The following is a 16,577-nucleotide window of genomic DNA, read 5'->3' as shown; positions in this document are numbered from 1 at the left end:
AATAACTACAGGTTTTTTTTTACCAATAGCTGACGGTAAGTGTTTTTTTACTTTTTTAAAACTTTTTTTTACATGAAATTTAAAGTAAAAAAAAACAGAAAGTTGCCTTAATTTTACATTCAGTAATAGGATGTGTATTACTTGTATTTTTTACATAGAATTCAATATAACGTAACATTCAAGACCATTAAGCAATTGAAAAATCCTGTTAAAAAAACTATAATATTCCATTATATTAATTCACAGATTACAGCCTTTATTTTATGGTGAATATTTTTAATAAAAATAATTTAGTGTGATTTTATGGTATTTACACTTAATGTAGAAAAAACAAAAAAACCTGTAAAATAGTCACATGACATTAATGTGATAAAACACTGGTACTTTTTTTTTTTACTTAGTATTGTTTATTTTGATAAAACTGATATAAAAAATGATGTGATCTTTTGAAATGTAATGGAGATGGTTACTGAGTGAATGACTCTGTTCCTAAATGAACCAAATGTTCTTGTGTAATAACCATGGATGTATTATGAGGGCTGGATACTGGAGTAAAAATGGCGCTCATTCAGTCCTGTAGGAATTGCTTGCCTGGCGCATACGCCAAAAAAAGTTTCTAGCTTCCGGGTTTGCTTCCGTGTTGTGCGGCCCACTGAATATGCGCAGTAGTGTTTCCTCCGCTGGCCCCGCCCGCGAGTTCCCGCTCGGCCCATAGACTTTACATTGTGATGACGTCACGGATTTTTCAATCGCTCTTCTCGGCTTGAGGAAAGTTTTACAAATATAAAACCCCAATGAATCAAACGTTCATAGAAAGAGTCATAGTTGACGTTGTTTTCAGTTGGAGGAGTCCTGTCCACAGTTTTACAGGCGTCTCTTTTACAATGGTGGGCTATGGGGGTAAAATCCTTTTTGGGCCGCAGGGGGATTTTTCGCTGCAATACCGCGAGTGGCCACTGGGAAAAACTGGCTGCAAGGCTGAGCGGCGGCGCCCTATCCAGCTCTTATGATACATCCATGGTAATAACTCATATGCTGTAAAAAATGCGCGTAAAATCCATAGTTGACACTTTGCTCAGATCGTGTGTGGCGACAACATGTAGTTTGTCCAAGTAGTGTTGCCGTACCTAGCTGTCTAAGATGGCGGACCCGATTGCGCATGCGCAACTCACATCCCCCGTTGACTCGGATCCTTTAGCGACAGGATTCCCTCACATGTCAAACACAGCACAACACTCCGACGTTTCTCTGAAGTTTCAGTATCACCGTCGTCAGAGCTGAGCAGCAGCCGGATATGGCCTCTTCAGCCGTGGTCACGGTTCGTCTCGTGAGGTCCTTCGAGCACAGAAACTTCAAACCGGTCGTGTTTCACGGAGTCAGTTTGGAGCAGACGGTGCAGCAGTTTATTCACCTGGTCAGAGACGGTGAGTAAACAAAATCACCCATGTAGAGTAAGAAAAGTTTATGTATATGTCACCTTTCACAGACACCAGTCACAAAGTGCAGTCAAATAAACAAAGTTAAACAACAGATAAAACTGGAAAAAACAGCAATAAAACATACGTTAAAACATAAAATACCACATGCAACCTAAATGCCTGTCTGAACAAATGGGTTTTTCAGTAGAGCCCGACCGATATATATCTGTTGACTGATATTATTGGCCGATATTCGTAGAAGTACACATAACATCACAGCCACAGCCACACACACACACACACACACACACACACACACACACACACACACACACAGCATGTCGTCGGTGTGGAAGTTCTTCAGTGTGAGTGAAGACGATTTAAAGCTCGCATAAACAATACTGAAGACATTTGGAACAACTAACTTAATCACACACTTAAAAAAACCATCATCCCAGTGAACAAAGGCTAAACAGCTAAAAAAAAAAAAAAGCTAGCGAGAGCACAGAGCCAGCCACAAGTCAGCAGCCTCTTCTATCTGTCATCGGTGTCAGTAATGAAAAGACCAAAACCATTACGAGGAAAGTCATGGAATCGATGACACCGGATGACCAGACACACACCTGACGAACCTGTTTCAGAAGCATCCACAGCACCTGGACCTGTCACAGAAGCACCTGCAGCCAAAAAGCCGCCATGTAGTCTACTGCTCTCTCAGTACATGAAGTAATACTGAAGGAGAATTATGAGGTGGAGCAACTGCTGTCCAGCCCTTCATGATCTCTATTGATCTCTATTGATTGCATGAGGCTTATACATAACATATATACGTAACAACCTAAAGGTGCCTTGTAACTTTATTTTGTTTACCTGTCGCACCTGTTTTCATTTGGAAAAATATAAATACTGCGTTTCATTTTTAGTTGGAGGTTTGTGTTGTCCTGTTATCTGGTGCACTTATTTTCTGAAATGTGTCAAAAAGATAAAAAAGGTCAAGGTCCTGCAATCTGGTGCATTTTTAAAGGTAATGGAATTACAAGTTCCTTGAATGTATAGATACTATTTCAGCCAGACTCAAAACAAAAAGTGATTTTTTTTTTCACCACAAGATGGCACCACGACTCCTGAAATCTCCATTCACATCAGGCTGGGCTCCATGTAAATAAATGACATTAGATGTGTTGTTATATAGATCTGTTGCACCTGTTGTTTTTTTTTGGGAAAGTAAAACGTGTCAGGTAAAGTGAGATATACTGCAGCTCATTTTCAGTTGGATTTTATTTGTTTGAGAACTTTTGTTGTTGTTGTTGTTGTTGTTTGATTTGTTTGAGTGAGAGAAAGTCCAGTAATTTAATGGTCAATCTTTTATTATGAACATATTTTCCATTAAAGAAATATTACAAAAATGTTTGTGGAAAAAAATCAGAAATAGGATTTGGCTGAGAAAATTGCAATCGATGCATCTCTAGATATCGGTCTTTCCCAGATATATCGGTATATATCAGCATATCGGTCTGATATATATATATATTTTAAAAGTTATATAGGCAGTATTTTATGTATATTTGATCCTTTTTCTTACCAGCTGCCAACAGCTGTTTAGCCTGTGGATTAATATGTGGTGGACAACAGTATCGAATGCTGCGTTAAGGTCCAATAAAACCAAAATCGAACACATCATCTGCAGCCTTTAGGATGTCATTTGAAACCTTTAAGGAAAGCCGTTTCAGAGGAGTGTAATTTACCAAAACCAGACTGAAATTTAAACCCCATAATCTGACTAAATTAATGGGATTATGCTCATAGTCATTATGTAAGCATAATCGCAGTTTACTGGCATTATTTGGAGCCAGTCAGAGCATGTTTACACCTGAGTCCAATCACTGAAACTCTGATAAAGGTGCAACAGGTGACGGAGCGTCCGTGTGGTGTAGTGTTGACTAACTGGAAGTTTGAGGAGACAGAGTTTGCGTGGACATAATACCAGTCGGGTTAAATAGAGCTCTCATGTGTTCCTTATTGACTTAAAAGTAATAAAACACAACAACAGGAAGTAAACAAAGCTACACAGTGTCACAGCTCTCTGTGGATAATCAAACTAACTGTATGACAACCAGATTATTAAAGGGAGTCGTCACCTTCACAATCATGTAAACGGCGTCATCGCACTAATGTCTTCATCACGATATTGGCCATAATGGCACTACTGCACACATGTAAATGTATCATCATGTTATTATCAGTAGAAATCAACCAAACAATCTTCTTCTATTTTCCAGATATTGCAACAAGACCAGGACTTCCTCCACCTTTCAGGAAATATGCGTATGGTATGATCTTTGTTGTTTTGTGTTTCTGCATGTCCATGTTTATGTTTATGGTTTGAATCTGTGTGTTTTCCTGGTTATGTGTCAGGTTGTTTTAGAACCAATCAGAGGTTTGGTTTTAACTTCAGTAGGAATGTGAACTCGGTCTCCATCTCACTTTCCTCTTTTGTATGTATACATCTGATTTTTATTGATGTGAATCTGAGACCAAAATTAATATTTAAAATTGGCATTTCATAGACCATCACGAAAATAAATCTATAAAAGTCTGCAGGTAATGAGTAACTCTGTTTGAATCTGCTGTAAGGCTTTCAAACCTCACCTGAGATTCTTGCCGTTATGACATCAGAACTCACCTGTCTGTGTGTCTGTGACATCAGAGCTCACCTGTCTGTGTGTGTCTGTGACATCAGAGCTCACCTGTCTGTGTGTGTCTGTGACATCAGAACTCACCTGTCTGTGTGTCTGTGACATCAGAGCTCACCTGTCTGTGTGCTGCTCAGGCTGCTGTTGACAGGATGACTCCTGACAGTCACAAACTAAACAGCTGGACCTGCTGTGGCTAATTTAGCTTATAAATAATGTCCATGTGTTAATGACACATATGCAATAATAACTCTGCTCCTGATCCACTAATAGAGGAGGGATTAACGTTTGGATTATTACAGAACCGGTCAAACTCCTCTACAGTTTAGACGTTCATCTACACCCGTGACCCTCTTTCATGCATCTCTCATGCTTGTTAGATTGAACCACTGGTTCCACATTTTTGCAGAAATACATTATGTTATGATTCATGTATATTGTGTAGTGTCATGAATGCAGCGAGATGTCAATATAATGCTTTAAAATAGGTAATTTACTCTGACCAGTAGTCCCCAATAAATCTCAAAGTGATCAGAGTTTATAATGATGTGAAACTGAGGAGAGTAAGAGACTTTCTTTGCTAAGACAATATAAGAACTGCAGAATCATTTATCATCAGTGATGCGGTGAAGGCAGCTAAATGAGACAACATGTTGTGTAAATCAGAGGTTTTAATTTATTTTATTTATTTTTTTCTCCGCATATGATTCCATCCTCTTGTATTTACAGACACAATGAAGATTATCCACCAAGCACATGGAGCGAAGGTACAACTACTTACTGTAGGAATGTCCCAACTACCACTTCCATAAAAATGAGTCAAGCTAAACAGTTTTATAGTTTTGACTAGGGCTGCATCTAACCATTATATTGATTATCGATTAATCTGGATTCTTGATTAATCAATTTTATCGTTCGGTCAATTAAATGTCTGAAAACGGTGAAAAATGTTGAGCATTTTTTCCCAGAACCCCAAGATGACGTCATAAGTGTCTTGTTTTATCTCAATCAACAACTCAAAGATCTTCAGTTTATTGTCATAGAGACCAAAGAAACCAGAAAATATTCACATGTAAGAAGCTGGAATAAAACAATTTGGATGTTTTTTCTTAAAAAATGACTCAAAATTATTAATCGATTATCAAAATAGTTGCTGATTAATTCTAATGTGATTGACCTGGTCTAATGGACTTATTGTTGCTGCTCTGGTTTTGACATTCAAACAGGGATAATATGCTAATATGTAGCTATGATTATTTATTTTATTACAAAAATATAACCTTCATCAGTGACAGCTGGACATATACATTAACAACTGAACCAGCTGATTAGATGTGTATTATAGTTAATTATAGATTTAACTTTACATTTAGTTGGGGAATTCTGTGGTCTCTTGAAATCCAAACTTGCTTTTTAAGTGGAAACTTTTTCTTTTTTTTTCTTTGGCAGACAAATGAGCTGGTGATGAGTTTAGAGGACGATGAAAAGCTGATTCTTCAAGATGGCCTGACGCTCAGCGCTGCTGGCGTCGGTAAGCTTGTCATCGCTCTTCATCATCGAACACCTTCAACGTGTACATTTGCTCACTGAAAACTGTGTACAGAGAAGTCTTTATCCTAAAAGTCAGTTCGCAAAAAAAAAATCACAATTCTTCTATGATTCTGAATGGATTCACAGACGATGTTAGTTCATAACGTTATGTTGAAGAGCAGTGAAGCATCCAGACAGTGTTTAGTATTTAGTGCAAGTCTTCAAAGTCCACTTAAACGTACAATATGTCATTTCAGCCGCTAGGCGTCTCAATCAAAACAATAACAAAAGACGGAGTGTGATGACGGTGTGAAGTAGCAAGGGATCATGGGAGTTATTGTCTTCATTGTTAAATAACGGCCTCACTGGGATAGGATTACTCCAGTGTTCATCATTCAGGATGTTTTTATCCGCAGAGGTCTCCTCCTCTCCAGAACAAACGTACACGCAGATTAAAATCGTTAAAATACTAATTAAAGCTGTTTCGCCTACTCTTTGGTAGACGCCATTGTAGCGGACAAACACAGCGCCGCCGTATGCATCTGGTGCGTGTTTACTCTTTGGTAGAGGAGGTATGACGCCATCGACAGGCGACCAAATGAAACGGTCCGTTACTTTGATTAAATTACAGATTTCTCTGGGTTTGAACATTGTTGGAAACATTTGGGATAATGTAAGTACACAACTCAACAACATATATAACATAGGTCTAGTTGTTTTTAGACATTTTAATGTGGAATAATTACAGATTAGAGCTTTAAATTTCCACTGCATCAAAGGACCAGTAAGGCTGCATTATATGATGATATTTCAATACAAAACCTGCAGAACTCTGTACATGACCAGCATTTCTTTATCAATAGGAGACGTGACACTTTCGTTGTGTAACTGGGTCTTTAAACTTGAGCATTAAAAGGTTTGATATCAGAGACACTGGTGTAAATGTTCATCAGTGAGTTATTCTGCTGGAGGCTTGATATGACCACGTCAACCGGTTCACAACTTTCGTGGTTCTTCTTTACATTCTGGAGATAGTTTTGGTCAAAACAGGCATGTGAAGTGTCATAGTGGTGTTTTACATCATCCTACCTCTCGTCACTATGGACACTTCAAACACGATGGTGTCAGACTTCCCTCAGGGCAAAATGAACGTGTATCTCTCAGTCCGCTCGTGATTAAATGTTCAGCTTTCTTTTCTTGTATTGTCTAGTTTTAAACAAGGTGGTTCAGGTGGTTTTATACTACCTCACACCCGCTTCATGCAGCGATTGTTCACCTGTGCGGCGGCTTTGTATGTGATGCAACACTTTGACTGCCTTCCAGGAGAGACGCAGTGCATATTTACACAATATCATAAACCGCAGCCTCCAAAACGAGCATGAAGATAAATCAACACCTCTGTGATACAGTTGAAGGCAGGATTTATTACTGTGGACCTAATAGACTGACAACAGAGTCTTTGTTGTCAGTTAATGACTGACGCTCCATCTCAGCCTTTGTCCTACATTCAAAGGTCAACAAGACCAGTTCATCAAACCAATAAAAAATGCCCTCCGGCTTCTAACAGACTGAGCAGCAGGATCCAAATGTTTTTCTGGTTTATATCAAACATTCGTCAGGCTGCATAAGTCTTTTACTTCCAACACTAAGAGCTTAATATTGATGCATTGCTGCTGGAAGTAGTTTCATCACAGTTTTATCTTCTATTTTTTTGTGTTTTGTCTTTTCAGCAAATGAGACAGAAGTGGCCTTCTTCAGGAAAGAAGACTACGGTCTCTATAAGGCGAATCCTCACACCACGTGGTGACCAAAGTATTTTACGTTTACAGCAGAAAAGAAGCCTTAAAGGACAAAGAGGTCAAAGGTCAAGCATGCTGGGAAAAAAAAAAAGAATGACGCCATAATGTTTTAATTTGTGGGTTTGTTTTTAAAGTTGAGGCCTATTATCATTATTATTATTATATTATTATTATTGTTATTATTATTATTATTGTTGTTGTTATTATCCACCACACTGGTTTGCCTTTTTATTTCTGTTTTATTATGTTTTTTTTTCTTCTGCTAGTTGTGACCGTGGACATTCTTTTTTTTTTTTATATGTTATTTTAAAATATGGTGAATAAAGTTTTCTGACAGCTGAAGTTTTTTTTGAATGTTGTTTTTTTTTTTAAAAGTATTAACAGTGATAGTTTCTGCACTATACATGCTGCAGTCAGGTCCGTATGTTTAGAAGGAAAGGTGAGATCAATGTGCTCCGTTTGATTCATTTAGAACTCCTCAACTAGTGTTTAATGGACAAAATGTAAAAGTTTGTATGTAGAGCTGCAACGATTAATTGATTCATCGATTAGCTGCCAAATATTAAATAAATCCCCAACTATTTTGATTATCTATTAATTGTTTTGAGTCATTTTTTTAAGAAAATGTCCAAATTCTCTGATTCCATCTTCACAAATGTGAACATTTTCTGGGTTTTCAAAGACAGTAAACTGAATATCTTTGGACTGTTGGGACAAAACAAGACATTTGAAGACATCACTTTGAGCTTTGGGTAACAGTGATCAACATTTTCTGACATTTTATGGACCAAACAACTAATCGATTTATCAAAGAAAATAATCGTTAGTCGCAGCCTTAGTGGTAGGCTCTGAAACAAACTGACATGTACAGTACTGTGCAAACATTTGAGGCACTTTAGATGTTTGGATCCATTATCAGGGAGGCGTCTGATCATCTGCAGCAGGACAACGAGTCCAAACATCCAGTCAGAGTCATGAAGAAGTATCTTCCTCAACTAGAAGACAGGGAGTCCTGCTACAGATGGTCTGGTCCCCACAGAGCCCTGATCTCAGCATCATTTACTCTTAAGGTTTAAAATTGAACATAATTGTACTTACTCTAAAGGCTGACAAAACCACACACCAAATTTTCTTTTGCACTCAAATGATTTTCGGGAAGACGTGTTATTGATCACAGTCCAAGATATCTGTCATTGCTCCATTTAAGGGTGCTGATAACATTCAAAAATATAGTATTACATAGAAAAGACAAAAAAAGTTTAAATAAGTTTAATATGAGTAAATAGTTACATTAATGAATAAATACATACACCGTTAAATAATAAGGAAAAACACAAGAAGGCAGGGTTTCATTAAAAAAAAAATCAGATTACTCTTCCCAGTCCTAGAGACATGATTGGTTACAATTTTCACGCCACCCAATGAACAACCATGGAATTATGACAAAGCGTCGAGTCAGCCAATCACATTGAGAAGGGGGCGGGGATTGAGCTGGTGCCACAGTGGAGTAGCACCGAGTAGGACGGACGGACGGGCGGACTTTTACCCTTTCACCGTCCGCGGAACTATCTCTCCTGCCAGCTCGCCTTGTCGGACCCGTATCTGAAGATGGCTGATCTCAAGGTGTGTATGGAGCTAGTGAGCAAACTTTAGGCATTTAAAAGCTAAGTTTACACGTTACCGCGTCCCGTTAAACGGGCGGTAAAGGAAGCTGTTAGTCGGTGTTCTCGGTTAGCTGACGGAAATGACAGCGCCTCCGGTTATGAATCCTTCAGTCAGCACATGGCAACGGAACAAAAGAGTGTTATTGTTTCTAGACTGATAGTATGATGTACGATTATGACTTAATTGCACCAAAGTGTTGTTAATGAGTGTTTATTAATGAGGTGTTCATCGTTATCCTTCTTTACGTGAGGTCACGTGTTCACTCATTTATACCTAAATCAACAGTTAATATCTTTTGTGTGTAATCAGCGCCGTTAATCATCTCACGACCCCTCAGATTTATCTGCTGACCCTTTGGAGGGGCCCGACCCCTAGGTTGGGAACCACTGGACTAAACTAGCTAACTGTATATAAAGTAGTGTAAACTAGCTCCACCTCCAGCAGCTACAACAGTAACATGCTGCTCTAACACTGATGCTTCACTATTAATAATCGAACTGCAATACTTTAACTACATCAAGCTCATAATATTTATGTACTTCAGAGATTAATCTGTTACTAAAACTGGAAGCATAAAATCAAAAAATCAGACTTTAAAGTAGTAAACCGATACGTCATGGCTCTGCAAGCCCAGTCACATGTTGCAGGATTGAGTAGTAATATAAGGGAGAGTTCATGAGCTGCCTCCCAGTTAGACACACATCTGGCAGCTGACCAGTACAAGACACCAGGGGAAGTGTCCCTGACCTTTGACCTACAGCCATGTTCACATGTTCACATTGTGTGTGCTTGAGATTTCCTCACAGATGTTGCAACATCTTGGCAGTTACCTCTCTTTCTACACCAGCAGCACAAGTTTTTGCAGTGCAGTTTGGTCTATTTCATGAAGGCTTTTCTCTGCATTTATTCAAATAAAAACATCCATAGTGCTTCTCTGGTAATACCCAGACCGACAGGATCACCGCTGGCAGGGATCCAGAGCTGTCGCAGATCATTTCTCTGATGGTCCGACCCTCTGGCCTAGTTGGCACAGAGTGGCACAGCTCGGGGGGGGGGGGGGGGGGGGGGGGGGGTTTGTTGTTTGTGGAGGGGTCTGAGTGAATCAATGAGCTTTTTGTGCCTGTAGGGTTTTTGGTTTTTTTTTTTTCTTTTGCAGTTGCACAGCACTAGTCTCCAGATTTACAATCTGAATGGAAAGATTTCAGGGTTATCTGAGGTCACGCTGAAGCTCTGTTGGTGTAGCCTCAAATCCGTTTGTGTGCAGAATTGTCACATCAGTTTAGAGCAAAGTTGAACTCAACATCTATCTTTTTTTTTCTTATCAGAGACTCTGGAGGTGGAGCTTGAATTTATTGCGATAAAGGCTCATGTTGAACATAATGCGTATATGATGTCAGCTCAGGTGACAGAGATCTGCACTGCAGCTGCTTAAATTAAAGAGAAGACGTCGCCCGCACACACACAGAGAACGTTCCCCCCTCAGCTCGAAACATGAAACTATTGATACTGGTTGAACTAATCTTTTCATCAGTTTACTTCCTAAATGAAGGCTGTAACAGTCACTCGTTAGTCTGTAGTTTTAGCTGCGGTGAAACACAAAGTAACACTGTGAACACAAAGCTCCGTCATCAAGTTCATAGAAGAGCTGCAAGTAACATTTATTTCATTATCCATTAATCAGCCAGATATTTTCTGGATTAATCAAGGATTTTTTTTGTCAATAAGATGTCAGAAAAATGTCACTTTTAACATTGAAGTTTTGGCATTTTTTTGCTGTAAACAGATAGTTGCAGATAATTTCTGACGATCGATTGATTTGTTTCAGCTCCAGATGAAAGTGCAGATTAATTTCTCAACAATCACAATATCCTGCAGCACAGAGTAACATCATCCATCGTTAAATATTTAATATATTTAATTTACAATCATGTAAAACCAAGAAAAGCAGCAAAGTCTCAACAACAATCATTGCAGCTCTAAATTGTTCTATTAGTAGCATTTCAGAAAAGTTTGAGGATTTTTGTGATACTACTGTTATAAATATATGATCATGATATATCTGTCAATTTCAATAGTATGAAAATGTGATGAGTGCTGTTATGACAGTGTTGTCTTCTTCTTCTTCTTCTCTTTAGGCTAAATTCGATGCCGCAGCAGAAGAGGTGAAGCAGCTGAAGGCGAAGCCTGCAGATGAAGAGATGCTGCAGGTCTACTCGCTGTACAAGCAGGCCACCGTCGGTGATGTCAACACAGGTGAGGAAACACTCTGCAGTACTTCCAACAGTGTCACCAGCTCTCCGTTCACTTTATCTTCACTTCAATAATACAAATTCCATAATAAATGCCGAATGAATCAGACTCTTTCCACGTGAGTCCAGACAGCTGACTGTAACTCTTCAACAGGTAAACTTCCTGCAGCACATTGTATGATCTCTGCTGTATTCCTGTTCAGGACGACAACAGCCACACAGAGACATTTAACCATCAGAGAAGAAGTTAACAACCAAAGAGACAGACAGAGAGAGAAGCTGTATCTGACGTCTTCTTCTATCCTTCATAAAGATGAAGTATTCATGTCATAACCTCCCACTGCATTTATGGCTGCTGGTTAACCAGTCTGATACCGTTAGCAACAACGACAAACAAGCTAACTCTGCTGGTTGTTTCATTTAAATAATGTTGTTAACTTTCTATTGTTGATGAGGGGAGTTCACCTCAGAGCAGCAGCAGCAGCACGACACCACGACACCACGTCACCACGTCACCACGACACCACGACACCGCGTCACCACGACACCGCGTCACCACGACACCACGACACCACGTCACCGCGACACCACGTCACCACGACACCACGTCACCACGTCAGCTGAAATCCATTCTCACCTTAGTTTAACAGTCCTTCAGTCCTGCTACAACAAGCTAACTGTTGCGTTGGCTAACGTAAACGGCTATCTACTGCTCCATTTAAAAAAGGGAAAAAAAGAAACATAAATCTAAAAACGGCCTAAATAAAATGTCCTTTTTTTGTGATGTGTTTAAAAGTAGCTCACAATTTGCATGTTATAATTCTTCATCATGATGTCTTTTCTAATATGCTACTGTATGAATCTACAACAGCCAGTGGAGAGAAGTGAAGATTGGACCAACGTGATGTCAGTATTATATTCTGCTTGTTGACTGGAACAGATCAACACATTAAACTGATATAAGAGATATAAAGAGCTCCTCCGCTGCTCCTCACCTCCTCTTCATACACGCTGCTCTCTCTCCTCCCGCCCTGCAGGTGTCGCTGTTGAAGCATTTTAAACAGAATTTCAATAATGGATTTTTTTCCAAAGAAGAGAGAAATATATTTTATAAATGATATAGAGATTGGTGATAGTTTATTTCAGCCAATTATTCTTTTTTTAAATATTTTCATCTCCTTCTTGCCTCTCAAAAATAGAGGAGGCGCAGCCTCCTCTTCCTCTATGCATCAGCCTCCTCTGGTGTGAGGAGTAGTAATAGTTACAGTGGGCGGGTCAGTAGACTATCGTCCAGTCCATGAGGTTTCTGCTCTTCACTCACATCGCTCTGTGTCTCTTCTCTCTCTCTCTTGAAGCTCGTCCGGGGATGTTTGACTTCACTGGGAAAGCCAAATGGGATGCCTGGGAGAAGCAGAAAGGTAAACTACAGTCCTGTAGACGGTGATGCTTTTTTGTTACAACATGACTACTCAGGTCCTGCAGTCCCCCCCCCCCCCCCCCCCCCTCCTACAAGACGGGCCAGTTTCAAATCGTCATGATTGAGGGTTTTTTTGTCCACTGAGTGCAGGACTTTGTCTCCCCCTTCTGGCGGTGAGAGTGAAGGGAGGCGCTCGGCTGGTAACAACAGATATGTTTTGATGGTCCACCAGGATTTGTCCCAATATGCCTGATGGCCTACTGTAACCTACTGTTGCAGCTGTAAAACGGTGGATAAAGAGTTTTGAGCATCACACAACTCCTGCAAAATGAGTTGTTTCATCCATTCAGTCCGATAACATTTGGAAAGTCTAGAAGAGCTTTGTGATTAACATGAGACATGAGATTAAAAAAACTGTGAAATTCAGAGAGATTTATCTGGCGGTGATGGACTTAATCAACATTAATTGTGACCTCGTTTGGCTTGAATGTAACAGACGTTCATTTATATGTAAAAGTTCCAGACTGCAGGTTTAAATCTGTATATGAATAAAAAGAGGAGAGTGAAAGAAGTTCATATTAATGGTTTTTGTCACTTCTGTTATTAATCTTTGTTGCTTATCTTACTTCGAAGTTGGGGGGATAATAATCATGCCCTCAGTTTTGTCACTACAGTTCCCATAATGCTTAGGGAGTTGTAAACAGGAAGTAAAACATTGCCATGGATATATTTGTTTACATTTTGGCAAATTGGCTTCATGAAACGTAACGACAACTTTTGACGCAAATTGCAGCTTAAAAATAAAGAGTCCAGCTGAGCAAAAAAAAAAAAAAGCTTAGAGACGATTCAGATTGAAATTGATTGTCGTATATTAATGCCTGCATGTGCAAACTGCAGTATATAGTTTATCCCATACAGCTGTGGACTGTCAGTTCCAGATGCTTCAACTAAACAGAGAACAAACTTTCACTTTTAATAAATCAGTTTCTGCACAGACGGAGCAGAAACTGCTAGAGACACCTACAGCTTCACCTCTTTTCACCAGACGGTCACAGAGCGCTGCTGGTTTTCCCTCCACTTATGCAATGAATTGCATCAGTCCCCTGATCACACTTTAAAGAGTGAAAGCCTATTATCACTCTCAGTTAGTTGATTTCAACATAGTCAAGCTAATCCTTCAAAGTCCTCACTCCGCTCAAAAACATGTTTTTCTTCTCGTTCCTTCGGTTGGATGTTTGTTCTCGTCACCGTGCGGAATGATGTATGTGCAGAGTTTGTTTTTTTTACAGGAAACTTTTCTCTCTGTGCTCACATTAAATCACAGCTGGCACAGAGATGGCTGGTACTTGACTACAAATGGAAACAAACTCTGCACAGACATCATTCATCATAGAGAACAAACATCCAACTGAGGTCGCTTTCAAACCCAGTAATTAAGCTTCATGTGACAGAAACCAGCAGAGTTCTCAGCTGGACCTAAATTAACTAAATAATTTACTCATTCATTTGTCCTCATTTACTTATTTTTGCCTTCTGGGTTTTTATTTTTTTATTAACTTCCAGGCAAGAGCCAGGACGACGCCATGAACGAGTACATCACCCTGGTGGAGCAGCTGAAGCAGAAGTACGGAGTCTAACGTCACATTAGAGCCGCAGACTGACCAGGGCCCAACTGCTGGACGGACAGAGTTCTGGCTGGGACCACCACCACCACCACCACCAGCCGGCCCTCATCCTGACACTGAGAAACGCCTTAAAACCCCCCCAACAATGTGTCCTTACACGACAAATATGAACGCCTGCTGGACTGCTACACCAGTGGTCTCCATGAGATTAAAGCTGGGCTGAAGAACCACTGACGGACGAATAGAAACTGTCCTCCACCAGCGGACCACCTCATATTTCAGTTTCCAACCATGTGTATCTGCACAGAGTCCTGTCATTTCAATATAAAATCCCTCTTCTCTACCTGTTGTGTTTGGTGGACTCTGATTTTCTGATGTGTTCTAGTTTTACATGTGAAACACGTTTTTATTTGCACGATGAGGTCAAACTGAAACAGGAAATGATTCACGGTGGATTTGATATTTCAGGGATATGAGCAGGAGCTGTTAAAGATCCTACATTTTAAAGGGGACATATTCTTTTTGGGATTTTCTGGTATTCATATCCGCGTGTTGTCCACTCTCATATTTCTATCAGAACCAGAGTCACTGTGATCCTCATGTATAACGGTCCGGGTGTCATCGGATAATTCAAAAACCAAAAACCTGTTATTTGTTTCTGAGGATCATGGGTAGGCTAATGTAGCCGCTTCCGCTATCGTACAAAACTGACAAAAATACTTGATTTCTAAACCTTCGTTTGGAAACAAAAAAAGGAATAGATCACGTGATTTAGTTTTTAGTTTTTGGTTTAAAATGAAAAAAGGAATTAGCTTGATGTCCGCAGACCTGCTCGATGTTCAGTCCAAAAAGGAAAACGATAAAACGAATCGGCAGAAACCAAACACGGGCCGGGTTTGATTCGTTTTTCGTTATTTGATTCTGACACCAAAAATGTTTTTTTGTTTTTTGTTTTGAAACAAATAACAGATTTACCGTTTTTTGGTTTTTGAATTACAAATGAATTACGAATTATCTGATGATACCTGGACCTATAACATCTACTGTATGTACAGTAGAGGTGGTGACACTGGTGTAGAAACCAGTTTGTAAAATGATTGAAAGGTTACAACATATATTTCTATACAGTCAGCATCCAGTTAACTGAATGTTATTTATTTCCTGTTCCTGTTGGATGTTAAACATGGTCAAAGTTACAAAATTTGAGGTGAACGTGTGTAGAAATGCTGCCTGCAAGTCAAAAGTCAGGGCTTCAACCTGCTCTGAACACTTCGTTTACAACTTTGTTAGCTGATGTCGGCTCATCATACATGCCCATAAATGGCCGCTCGTTCTGTAGCCTTGGTTGCTAGGTGGTTGCTAAGGTGTTTCCATGTGTCGTCCACTCTCATACTTCAGATGTGATTCAGCTCCAACCTGTACGGATGGATTTGAAAAGTTGACATTTGGAGTAAAGAAGGAGAAAAAGAAGTGAAATCCTGCTACTATAGTTTGTTTACGTAGCCTCCGGAGCCGGGGGAAGCTTCCTGAAAGCTGACCAATCAGAACAGAGCGGGCTCATCAGGAGGCGGGTCTTAAGAGACAGGAGCTAAAACGGCCTGTTTCAGACAGAGGCTGAACTGAGGGGCTGCATAAAGGACCAGTAGAAGATAAATAAGGAGTTTTTAACTGGAAATCATACAAAGATATTCCAGTAGAGCCCCAGAATATAAATATAGAGGCTGGAAATGTGCAGAATATGTCCTTCAAGTTTGAGTAGTTTCTCCTTTAGACTCTTACACAAAGCTGATGAGAGCAACTTTTACTGAAAGAACTCTGACGTTACGTTTGATAAATGATTGGTTTAGAGCTGCCATTAATGATTATTTTAGTTATTTATTAATCTTATGATTTACTTGATAAATCGAGTAATTGTTTGCTTTATAAAACTTCTGAAAACAGTGAAATGAAATGTCTGTCATGGTTTCCTGAAGTCCAGGGTGACGTCTTCAAACCATCTGGTTTGTTTAACAGACAGTCCAAAATTCTTAGATATTCAATTTATTATCACATAGGAACCGACAAATTGTCACACATGTTTGACAATATGACTCACATGGTTAATCAATTAATAAAATAATGGCTGATTCATTGGATCAGTCTTTGCAGCTCCAGGTTGGTTGATAGGTGACACATCTGTAT

General features: G+C 39.5%; 2 protein-coding genes across 2 annotated transcripts; both read left to right on the top strand.

Moving 5' to 3' along the window:
* The first annotated feature begins 1,142 nt into the window (after positions 1-1,142).
* On the top strand, positions 1,143-7,572 carry c11h2orf76 (chromosome 11 C2orf76 homolog). Its single transcript, XM_042426056.1, has 5 exons — positions 1,143-1,424; positions 3,698-3,748; positions 4,841-4,878; positions 5,561-5,642; positions 7,372-7,572. Exons 1-5 carry the CDS (start codon positions 1,295-1,297, stop codon positions 7,446-7,448), a joined length of 378 nt encoding a protein of 125 aa, XP_042281990.1. The 5' UTR covers positions 1,143-1,294; the 3' UTR covers positions 7,449-7,572.
* A 1,358-nt stretch (positions 7,573-8,930) lies between these two features.
* dbi (diazepam binding inhibitor (GABA receptor modulator, acyl-CoA binding protein)) lies at positions 8,931-14,739 on the top strand. Its single transcript, XM_042426057.1, has 4 exons — positions 8,931-9,063; positions 11,241-11,358; positions 12,710-12,772; positions 14,335-14,739. The coding sequence occupies exons 1-4, from the start codon at positions 9,049-9,051 to the stop codon at positions 14,406-14,408; spliced, it is 270 nt and encodes an 89-aa protein (XP_042281991.1). The 5' UTR covers positions 8,931-9,048; the 3' UTR covers positions 14,409-14,739.
* Positions 14,740-16,577: the final 1,838 nt, after the last annotated feature.

This window comes from Thunnus maccoyii, chromosome 11, assembly GCF_910596095.1.
Source record: "Thunnus maccoyii chromosome 11, fThuMac1.1, whole genome shotgun sequence".
Taxonomy (NCBI): domain Eukaryota; kingdom Metazoa; phylum Chordata; class Actinopteri; order Scombriformes; family Scombridae; genus Thunnus; species Thunnus maccoyii.
The sequence above is the reverse complement of the archived record's forward strand: the minus strand, read 5'-3'. Positions and strand labels throughout refer to the sequence as shown.